The sequence below is a fragment of the Anolis carolinensis genome, chromosome 1, assembly GCF_035594765.1.
Source record: "Anolis carolinensis isolate JA03-04 chromosome 1, rAnoCar3.1.pri, whole genome shotgun sequence".
Lineage (NCBI taxonomy): Eukaryota > Metazoa > Chordata > Lepidosauria > Squamata > Dactyloidae > Anolis > Anolis carolinensis.
Window position 1 is genome coordinate 139051409 of NC_085841.1, and position 12120 is coordinate 139063528.

General features: G+C 41.0%; 1 protein-coding gene across 1 annotated transcript; it reads right to left on the bottom strand.

Annotated features, from left to right (window-relative positions):
• Positions 1-1218: 1218 nt before the first annotated feature.
• Positions 1219-10500, bottom strand: LOC100553097 (glutathione S-transferase). Its single transcript, XM_008117971.3, has 7 exons — positions 10373-10500; positions 7258-7385; positions 6884-6935; positions 6154-6286; positions 5013-5160; positions 3734-3865; positions 1219-1806 (listed from the first exon to the last, which is right to left on the bottom strand). Exons 2-7 carry the CDS (start codon positions 7342-7344, stop codon positions 1687-1689), a joined length of 672 nt encoding a protein of 223 aa, XP_008116178.1. The 5' UTR covers positions 7345-7385; positions 10373-10500; the 3' UTR covers positions 1219-1686.
• Positions 10501-12120: the final 1620 nt, after the last annotated feature.

The following is a 12120-nucleotide window of genomic DNA, read 5'->3' on the forward strand; positions in this document are numbered from 1 at the left end:
GTGTCTTGAGAAACCCTGTCAGCAGATGTGACCTGGCCATCTTGCCCAAAGTTAGTGCCTTCCACTTGTTTCATACCCACCCCAATCTACTATGCCATCCCAAGGAATGCTGATAACTGCAATTGATTGAGGAACTTAGAAGTGCTTCTGTTAGCAAGTGCCAGTGTGGCTGCTAACATTCACCACATCAATTTAGTGCAAGCCACAAAATTTCTTTGGATGAAATCATGACAATTAATATAGGATCAAAATTATATTTTATGTAAACAGATGAGAATTTTACACCTTAAATCTCAGGGTCATGTTAGATAAGGGCTACAACTCCACCCCACCTCCAACCCCACTTCGAAAGGCAGCAGGCATTCAGTCCATGTAAGCAACTGGCTGACCTTCCCACCCACTCCTGTAAATAATCTCTGGTATCCCAGGCAGATGCAAGACCCCCCTCACAATACCCTCTAACAACAGAAATCCCTTGTGTGAGGAAGTGGGGTGGGATTGTAAGGCAATGGATCCTATGCATCATGGTGGCTGCTGTATAGTAAGTGGAGATTTTGGGGGGTCGGGATCTTTTAAAGAACTATTTGTTCACTGAATCCCACAATAAGGTTGGCATAACTTGGAAATGACTCAAAGGCACACAATCACAACTAGAAATTTTCCAGCTTCTTCAAGAAGGGGCAATGTCTAACTTCCATCTTCTTCCAGCACTCAGTGAAGAGTTGTAAGGGGGAAAGAAGAATCAGGAGGGCAAAATACTGTGTTCTTTGACAATATTTTGGAGGAGTTGGACTGTTTCTCTAGGAACTTGGAAGCAAATGTTGAAGTGCTCTTGTTGTCAATGTTAACCTTCTGAACCTGTAAAATCTTCTTTCACATGTCACTTTTGTTATTCCATTGTAACCACCATGGCTTCACCCTATGACATCCTGGCGATTGTAGTTCAGTGGGACCCTACTGGAGTTCTCTGTATGAGAATTAGAATGCCCTCCCCCCTGTTGTAAATCCCAAGAATTCATGGGGTGTGTTACCATAGCCATTAGAAGGAGAAACACAGCTATATAACATGACTTTTCTGGCCTCTTGGCATTGGGGAAACACACTGAGATTTTCCAGTCACATTCATGCAAATTTTTATCAGAAGGTCAAATCTATCAAGATGATTGTGGTATATCTCACATGTTTCATTTCAGTCAAACAAATGCAAAACTATAATAATAATGGTGTAAAATATTTTATTTCATGTTAATGGTACACAGTATGATGACAGTTTCTCCTTAGTCGGTCTTGCAATTCTGTTATTAATTTAGTTTCCTAATACAATTATGAGAATTTACCCAGATCCATGTATGACTGTAGCCCTTTTGAATGATTTAAAATTACTGGCCCGTATCAATTTGGCCTAACAGTACAACGTATCATGACAGTTTCTCAGGCCTCTTCTACACTGCCCTATATCCCAGGATGTGATCCCAGATTATCTGCTTTAAACTGAATTATGGGAGTCTTCACTGATAGATAATCTGGGATTAGATCCTAGCATATGGGCAGTGTGGAAGGGGCCTTAGGAAGGTTGATTTACATAGGTCATGTGATTGCACCCCTTTGGAATCATTTGAAATCAGAATTTCTGCACTTTGCTCAAAGCTACAATAGTAGATTGGCCGCTGTCTTGAGCGGAACAACTCAGTGGAAAACTTTAATTGCTTCTGCAATCGTTTTCTCATCAGGAGGTGATTTCCTTGGACTACCAGGCTGAAGAAATTTCTTAATGTTAGGGATGTTGCTTATTCTTGTTTTAAAAGCCTAAAAGAGAGAGAGAGCACACATCAACACACAAAGAAAAAAATTCTATCTCTGAATGTTTGTCATTTCAACAGCATAACAGCATTACAACTTGACAATAAAAAAGTAAGTGCATATATAAAATGTACTAGCTTTGCCCGGCCACGCGTTGCTGTGGCTTATGGGAATCATTGGTAGGCCAGGTTGAATGGGACAGAGTAGCCTCGTGGCTTCAAAGCCTAGGGGTTTTCTATCTAGGGGAAATTTTGGTTGACCAGGTGGAATAGCACTGAATAGCCTTGCTGCTTGCAAGCCTGCCACTTTATACCTTTCAGAATCCTTGGTTGGCCAGATTGAATAGCAATTTATAGTCTCGGTGCGGCAGGTATGAATACTGCAATTAGCCACCTTGTTTAGCATTTAATGGCCTTGCAGCTTCAAAGCCTGGCTGCTTCCTGCCTGGGGGAATTCTTTGTTGGGAGGTGTTAGCTGACCTGTTTCCTGTCTGGAATTTCCCTGTTTTCAGAGTGTTGCTCTTTATTTCCTGTCCTGATTTTAGAGATTATATTGTTCTGTATTATTATACCACAGTAATTATTACATATTCTATTTATAATCTTATATTATCTGCTTAGAACTAGATTATATGAGGCCCTTTCTACACAGCTGTATAAAATCCACACTGAAGTGGATTATATGGCAGTGTGGACTCAAGATAATCCAGTTCAAAGCAGATACTGTGGATTACGTGCCTTGGCATTCCAGGTTATATAGCTGTGTAGAAGGGCCTTGAGTCTACACTGCCATATAATCCAGTTCAAATCAGATACTCTGTATTTTATATCAGTGTGAATGAGGCCTAAGTGCACTCTGCCTGTGCCCTGGGCGCCATTTTGGCTAAGGGAGTTGCTAGGACATGAAGGCAGCGGGAGCCCTAAAGGCAGCGGGGCCTACCTTTCTGACTGGCAGTTAGGGGGAGAAAGGCTCTTCCTCATCCTCTGTAATTTGGATTATTTTTCTTGGTTGTTTTGATTGAAAGACATAGATTGGATGACTATGTCTTTTGTGGCCAAATTTGGTGTGATTTGGTTCAGTGGTTTTGCTGTTTACTCCATAGTAAAACATCACATTTATATATAGATAGATTTCAGAAAGTCCTTATCTTACGACAAAGGATCCTAATCTCTTTGATTAGAGCAAGAAGTATTCTGTCCTTTGTGTAACAAAGAGTTGCACATTTATGACTGCTCTGTATATACAATATTTAAGGGAAACAGGGACCATGAAATCCCCCAACACCAATTTATTATTCAGCTGCCACAGTGGATGATAAATCTCTGTGCAGCAGCTGCTTGATGGTGCCAACTCCCACTTGTGCAAGTGATCTCCATTGCAAGGGTGGTTGTGTGTGCGTGTGTGTGCGCGCGCGTGTTGCATCATGGGCCATGTTTCTGCCTGGCACAAGAGAGAGAAGACATGTGGGGGGTTGGGTATGGCAGTCAACCATTTTCAAACAACAGGGAAACAGAGCTCAGTTGGTTGTAGCGGCTGCTGACAATGGGGAATAATGGAGTTAGGCAAAGTCTCATGACCTGGTTAGGTACTTTTTGAAGTTGCATAGCAATGTAATGAGCTCATAGAGTCTAGCAAGAGACTTGTTTATTCTATGTCTCATTTGATTATTTGCTTTATTTATTTCTCAATTTTATCACTGTCTTAGACTGGATCTCAAACGTCTTGCTCAACATAGCTAAAAGATTAAGGGAACTGACATTTGGAGACGCAGAGTTTCTCCACCCTTCTCCATGAACATAAACCTTTTCCAATGCTTTGTAAATCCACCCAGATAGGATTTGCACACCTTCTTCCAGTGTCTAAAAACACGTGGGACCAAGTACCCTGCATGACTGCGCTGCCATTCCATGCCTTGCCGAAACTGGTTGTTTACCTTTAAAAGAGGAAACTTGGAGAGGACATCAGCCTTCAGCTCTTCTGTTGCTAAAATGCTCTCAAGCACCTGGATATCTGCTCTGCTGAGCTGATTCCCCACCAGAAAATCTTGTCCATGATCTTTCAGGACCTACAGGACAGGAAATGTTTTAAGAGGTTTTCAGTGCTACAGGTCAGTGGTTCTCAAGCCTTTGCTTCTCCAAGTATTTTGGACTGCAGCTCCTGCAATCCCAGACCACTGGCCATGCTAAAGGGGACTTCTGGGAGTTGAATCCCAGTTGAATGCAGAGAGTAAAATGTTGATAGTCACTGCTCTAAGCACATATAGTAAACTGAAAGATACAACTGGACTACTTTAAGGATCACCCATTGGAGAATACTGCATCATTAAATTAGCAGAGTCATAATTGGATTAACTTATGCTTTTGAAGAACCACTACCATGTTTTGGACACCATGAACATATGACATGAATGGAGGAGGTTGGACTAGATGCCCTTAATGGTCTCATCCAGTTCTAAGATTTTTTTATTGTACTATGCTATTTCTGTATTAAATGGCAACATTGTGAAACTGAATATATAACCAAAAGAGTCATACCACCAATTACCATAAGGACAGATGGATACACACTGTTCAAAAACCAATAATAATAATATAATATACTTTATTTATATTCTACTCTGTCTCCCCAAGGAGACTCAGAGCAGGTTATAGAACACATATATGGCAAAAATTCAATGCTGTTAACAAAGACAGAAAGTAAATAAATAGAGGAAAGGCTTCCCATCTTTTTCCATCCTCGGCATCTGGAGGCTGTGGTCAACTCCACCTGCGGAGGTGCTGTTGTTCCATTTTCCATGCCAAGGAGCTTGTTGGGACACCTTCCTGATTGAATTATGTATTAATCTACTCACATTATAGATTTTGAACTGCTAGGTAAACAGAAGCTAGGGCTGACGGTAGAGGCTCAATCTGATTCCCAACCTTCTGGTCGGTACGATTTTCTGAAGCTGGCAATTTAACCTGCTGTGCTAACTGCAGCCCCCATGATCCTGAACTGAATACCAATGTTCTGCATTGGACAACAGTGTCCAGCTGTTTCCATCAGCAGTTTGGTATGTTATGAAATGTAGCCAGTCTTATAGGGCCTCAGCTCCTTTTTATTGCTCTCCACTGTTACAGATCTCTGATATATCAAACAGCCCGTACTACTAACGACTAACATTTGTTGAGCTTAAGCAACCCACCTTTTCTCATAGCACAGTATCCTCCTACCTTTTCAAAAACTGGGAAATATCTGCCAGTGGCTTTCTCAAGGACCGCACTTGTTTCCTTCTCCCTCTCCTTTAGATCAGGGTATTTCCAGGGCAACATCATGATCATTTCACATAAGTCAAAAGCGCCTTCACTGTACATATCAATTCTGTTAAAAAAGAGAATGTGGCATGATGCTTCCTAATCATTTATGCCACAAAGTTTGCTTTGTAAGACTGAAAAACACAATACTCAGACTCCCATCTTGGATAAGATCCCTCTTTCCATTATTTTGATCTGCATTGTATCCACACTGTAGAATTATAACAGTTCAACATTATGTTAATTACCATGATGCCATTCTACACAATCTTGTAAAACTACAAATCCCAGCATTCCATAGGGTGGAGCTATGACCCTTAAAATGGTATCTTCCTGCTATAACTCTGTAGTGTGGATGCACCCCTGAACTGGATTTAGTGCATCTTACTCCTAAATGTTCGCAAAGGATAACACTTTAATATTATCCACGTTGTGCTCCTTCAAATGAAGAGCATTTTTATATAGTTATTTTTTCATATAATTTACGCAAAACATTGGGAAAGGGGCATTAAATTCCCATTGGTTGGGATTAAATTAATGGCTGAAGCAAAGGTAAATAACATGTAACCCTCTCTAGATGTTGTTGGGGGCAACACGCATCATTTCTTAACACTGAGAACAAGGGCCAGAGCTGATGAGAACTAGAGTTCAATAGCAAACAGAAGAGCACACCCTGCCCGCCCACCCCAGACTAGAGAATGAACTTTGGAGAAAGGATACTTGGCTTCCAATTAACCCTGATCGCTTCTACCCTGCCATATAATACAGATTATCAAAATGGATAATCTAGATTATCTGCTTTGAACAGGATTATCTGACTCTGCACTGCCATATAATCTAGTTTAGAGCAGATATTCTTAATTTTGTACAGTTATGTAGCAAGGGCCGCAGTCTAAATAGTGCTCTAATCAGCATTTTTCATTTGCAAGTGGCAGTCGCAATGATCTGAACCGTGTTGATTGATAAATTATTAACAGATCATAGGGCAAACTAGATTTCTTATTTCTTGCACAGCAAACAGAAGCAAAATAAATTAATTAAATGTAGAAATGTTGCTCACAGTGCCCTCTGCTTGATGTCCTTCCCACAAAGATTGTATTTTTCTGCAATGTAGTTGAGAATGGCTCGGCTCTGCACCAGCTTCATCCCATCTATTTCCACCATGGGCACTTGCTGGAAGAGCAGAAGTCCATCTTGTGGAGGGAAATTTGGGAAAAAATCGGTTTATTTTTGACACAACTAATGCAGGACAGCCAAAATATTCACCCTTCTTTCTGTATAAGAACCAGCACAGTGTAAATCTATGAGGGTTGAACTATAAACCTTGGAGACTAGGATGAATCTTCCTTCAGCCATGGAAACCCATTGGGTGACCTTGGGCAAGCCACATACTTTCAGCCTCAGAGGAAAGCAGGGGCAAAATCTCTCTGAACAAATAATAACACCAAAAACCCCATGATAGGGTCCAACGTAACCTGGATGGCCCATGAGGTGTCTTCCAACTCTATGATTCTATGGGTAGCAAGTCCTGTATGAAAACATATAGGAGCCTATTTGTTCTTTACATGACATTGTGCTGAGAATGCACACAGACTCCTCCTGTTCCATTATCATGAATTCACGTTTTGCCATTAGCTATAATTGGGACAATAGAGGAATTTGGCTGTAATTCTTTATGTTTGTGTTAATGTCTTAAAGGATTTATCCACAAATAAATAAACATGTTTGTTTATCCTATATAGTTTTAATCACCCAAGAAGTCACATTAAAGGTTTAGAAAATATACACACCTTTCTTTAATTTTTCTAGATCTGCCTTTGACTGGATAAATTGTTCTTCAAACTAGCAAACAAAGAAACAAAAAGGAAAGTGATTTCAAAATGTAAAAGATCCCTCAATGTCAGTATTTCTTGTTTGTTTGTTTTGTTGTTTTTTTTTAAAGTCCCCTGAAACTTGGGAGGAAACACATAGAGAGAGTGACACACTCTCTCAACTTCGAAGTAAAGGCTTGAGTTTGGGCATGAAATGAAAGTGCTCCCTTCCAAGCCCAAAGTGAAGGAATTAACCAATAAAACTCAGGAACGCAAATGAATTCTGAAAGTGATGTGATATATTATTTGTTTTTGTTTTTTGTGGGGGTGGGGGTGGGGAAGTGAAAACAAACCTCAATTCCAGCAGCAGATAACAACCACCTGATGGTTTCCATTCGACCTCTTCCATTAAAGTAATGAAGCTTAGGTTTCCCAGCCATGTTTCCAAGTGTTTCCTTCCCTTTTTGGACAAAGAAGATCACTTTAAAATAAAACACAGTAACATATGGGAGATGAGACATTGAAGAAACAGGACAGTTTTCAATACCTGATCTGATATACAGTGATCTGGTATGCAGTGTTATAATTTGGAAAACCATTCCCATTTCAAATTGTATACAGTACATATGCACTACTAAATAATGTTAACAATACTGTTTGCATAGGTAGAGTAACATGCACATGCCATGAAGTTGCTCCTGTCTGTCTTTATGACATCCAGGGACTTCTCAATATTGCTGCAGGGTAAAATGAGTACCGTATTTCTTCAATTATAAGACACCATTGATTGTAAGATCCATCCTAATTTTAGAATCATCACTACCAACAACAACATTTATTGATACACCAGTGATTCTAAAATGCACCCCTTTTAAAGATATATGTATATGGGAAAAATGTGTCTTGGAATTGAAAAAAATACAGTTATCCAGTTTAGCCTCACATCAAAGAACGTCAGAGTAGAAATCCCGAAGTTTGACCACTCCTTTTTCACTGTACTCATGTCCACTGCACTTTGGTCTCAGCTAAATGGTCTAAATTGTACAATCGTGTTCAGTTTCCAAAGGCTGGAAAAATCCTTATCCTGAACATTATCTCATCTAGCCAAATGCTGTCAATTCTGAAGAAATGATTGTATAATGTAAAAAGTTTCTATGAGTTCTCTTCTGCTTTAGAAAATGATTTCATGACAAGCCTTATAATAATCTGTACCTCCTGATTTTAGAAGATATATTGTGAAGATATTGTGAAGATATTTAGAAGATATTTTGATCCAATTTTAGGACTAAAGCATGAGAAAAGAAAAGGTCACCTAATATGCCTTGCTGATCTCTGCTGTTTATTCAGCCCTGAACTTTCCCTGGCGTTAGGGTCACAGGACCACCAGGAAAGTAAAAAGTTGCTATAATTTATTATCTGAGAAAACTCCTCTCTAAGAGTTTCTAGGGGCCTCTTCAGATGTGCCACCGAAATCACCACAGAGTCTGGCGATTCTGGCGGTACAGGTCCAGGGGTATGGGATCCCGTCGCCCCACACCCCGCACCATCCTGACTTCTCCCCTACCTTATCTCATGGGGGGAAGTGTTCACCAACCAGTTTGCCCCATTGAGGGCACTGCAACAATGGGAAGCCTCCCGTGTTGTCACCGCCAGCTTTTTCCACCACTGACTCTGGTTCTGCTGCAGTTTTGCCACGGAGCCCCCTCTGAAGTACTTATCCAGTGTGTGATGGGAGCCAGTGGGCTCCATGGCAAAGCTGATTCAGAATTGGAGTTGCCACTGAAATTTGGCCCATGTGAAGATGTCCAAGGTCTTCCAACATGACTGTTGTTGATTCTCACTGGAATATGAATACAAAATTGTACTGGAGCATCTAGAAAATCCTAGAAAGGCATTTTCTCTGGAAATCTCTAGGTCCTCCAGCACGACCAGAGGATGTTGACTGCAGAGTCACACTGGAGGACTTAGGGATTCCTAGAGGGGCTAAGAGGGCCATGCCTGTTCCTCCAAAATAGACAAAATGGGTCAAATTTATGATGAGATGCCCTGGTACTTTTCCAAATATTAGCCATGCCCGAGTCCTCAAAACAGACAAGATGGGGTCTATTAGGGTGATGAATACAAAGTTCCCAAGTTGAATGTGACTGCAGAGGTGTCAGTACTTGCTTGGCGGAGGGCAATGCCTTTCGTGGCTCTTATCCCTGCAGAGACCTGGGACGGTGCCAAGGCAGGACGCCCTTTGCCCAGTTGCCGCTGCCTTCCCTCTCCCAATGTTGTGTAATGGCCCTTTTCCTGCACCCTTTCGGCTCTAGAAACCTCCCTTCCACCTCTTCTGCCAAAGCCTTTTTGAATGCCTTTTCTTTCAAAAATAACTATCTTTTGTTTTTTAAAAAAGTGTTTCTAGCAGAATATGCCATCACTCAACCAACGTGCCAGCTGCCTAAGGCAAAACTACTGCAGCCTTCCAGCCACCAGCACGTTTAAGACAAGGGGACCTTTCTTGGCTTCAAAACCAAGGGAATTCTTCTTGTTGTTTTTCAGTTTACAAAAGTACTTCAACAGCTGAAAGTTTCCATTCTGCCTTACCAACACCAGTGCACCTCAAAAATAATATATCCCCTCCCCTTCAATAGCATAAAATTCTGCATTCTTTCCCTCCCAAAATGTGGACACACTTAACAGCTTGCCATCCTGGATATATTTCTTTCACTCACACCTTTTAAATTTATAAATTCTTAACAAGATTAAAGATTCCAAGAGTAGGGTGTGAAAAGGAAAAAGAAACTTTTAAGTAAGTTTGCAACTTTGTACTTTCATTAAAGCCAGCAGTGTGTTTCCGCCCAATTTGTCCACATTAAATAAAATTAGAATTGGAGGTAGGATTGGTAAATCTGATTGAATCGTGACTGGAAGATTTATTCTTCTTCTGTATAAATGTATTTAAGCCTTCAAAGAATCACCATAGCTACTACTAGCCGCTAAGAAGTGTCCAGGAAGAAATGCCCTGTATATAAATAATGCTCACAGCAAGACAAACAGTTTGAAATCTGGGATACTTTACAAATCTGGTGGCTCAGCTGCAAACAAGATCTGGCAAGCAAGGTAGTCCAAATGCAAGTTTAGTGAGACCCAAGGCAAGGTGGGTCACCAACCCACCGCGTCCCCCTTAACCTCCAGTTTTCTCTTTCTCCTTAGAAAAGGGACAAAGAAAAGCACAAAATGAAGTGAGGGAAAATGGGGGGGGGGGGGGTGAGCAGAGTTCCCTGCCAGAGGCTGCAAGTCAGGTGTTAGGTTTCCCTATAAAAATTTCATCTGGAAGCATCAGGGATCTGTAAATTTACAGCTTACAACAAGAGAAGGCTTTGGGTCCAATTTGGAGATGCTTCTTCCTGCCCGAGCCCCAAATTCCCAAGGAAGGTGACCTTGAGGTGGCAAAGTCTGGAGGTTTTTGTCTGCCAGATGGCTCACCTGCCGCTGGAAGAGATGAAAGACCTGCAAGTTCTTCTCTGCCCGAGGCACCAAATGTGTGCAACTCAGTTAGAAAAGCCTCAGGGAGAGGGGAGAACTGCCTATCAGAAGGAGACACTCCCCTCTGCAAACACAGAGGTGTGCCAGCTGTACTCGTGCCTTCTCACCCACAGTGCAAACGGGCAATTCAGTTTGCCACCGCCCATAGGAAGTCTTCCCTCTCACCCCTTTCCAGAATACAGTACTCATGTCAACAACCGTATTCGTGGATTCTGCACCCACAGATTTCACCATTCTTCTTCTTATTTAACATCTAAAAAACAAACTTTGACTTTGCTGTTTGATGGAGAGGATACCATCTACTATGCCATGCCACAGAATGCCGATAATTGCAATTAATTGAGGAACTTAGAAATGCTTCTGTTAGCAAGTGCCAGTATGCCTGCTACACTAGAGTACACTATACATCTCATTTACTGCAAGCCACAAAATTCCTTCAGATGAAATAATGACAGTTAAAATAGTATCAAAATTATATTATTATGTAAACAGATGAGAATTTTACACTTTAAATCTCAGGGTCAAGTCAGTTCATGACTGCTACCCTGTTGAGGAGTTGTGCAGTGGCTCCCATAAACAGCCCTCCCCTCCACTTACCAGGCAGCAAGCATTACATTCACTCCAGTTAAGCAACTGGCTGCTGACATTTCCACCCACTCTTATAACACCATGTAACACATTTTTTGTTCCTGGGTTATAAATGCCATTTCCTAATTGGTTCTATCATAAAAACATGGGAAAGGTTTATTAAACTGCAAAAACTTTGTTTTTGCGGGACATCCTGCAGCACATTTTGCTATAGTTTTTCAAAGAATATCTCATAGCGTCTCGACCAATTCAATATAGTTTTTGGCAGCTACAAAAACGACGTTTCTGGAGTATAACAACAACTACTTGCGAAGTAAGTACTGTACAATTAAACAGCAAATAACACTTTGTTATTTAAAATAAAATTAAAATTTTGTTACATAGTGTAAGTGATCTCTGGTGTTCCAGGCAGAAGCAGGGCCCTTCTCACAATTTCCTCTCATGACAGGGATCTCTTGTGTGAGGAAGTGGGGTGGGATTCTAAGGCACATTTTCCTGATAGACCTATGCATCACAGTGGCTGCTGTATAGTAAGTGGAGATGTTGGGGGACAGGGGGTCTTTTATAAATTAAACATTGAATACCCGGGATATTTTTAGATATATAAAAATGAATCCCATCAGCCCTAGTTCAATATAAACTGGAGATGATGAATGATGGGAGCTGCAATTCAACAAGGGAGAGTTGGAAGGCCATGGGAGAGGGACTGGGAATCATAATATTGCCATCTTCTGGCTGGACATACACAATAATGGGTCCTTTCACTTCAGCTGCCATGGTTGAGGTTTGTAGTTTGGCAAGACTATACTGGAGTCCCCTGGATGAGAATTTTGAATTGCCCTCCCTAAACTGCAAATCCCAGGATTTCAGGGGGTGTTGTCATAATTATTAAAACTAGAGCACTATAGCTGCATGGTGTGGAAAGACCTCAGGTATATAAGACATTACTCAATTGCCCTCTAATATAGAAAGTGGGGAACCACTCTGACCTTTTCCAGTCATATTCATGTACATTTTCATCAGAAGGTCAAGTCTATCAGTGTGATTGTGGATCAGCCATGTTACACACCAATCAAATAAACACTTAAGTAAAACACAAA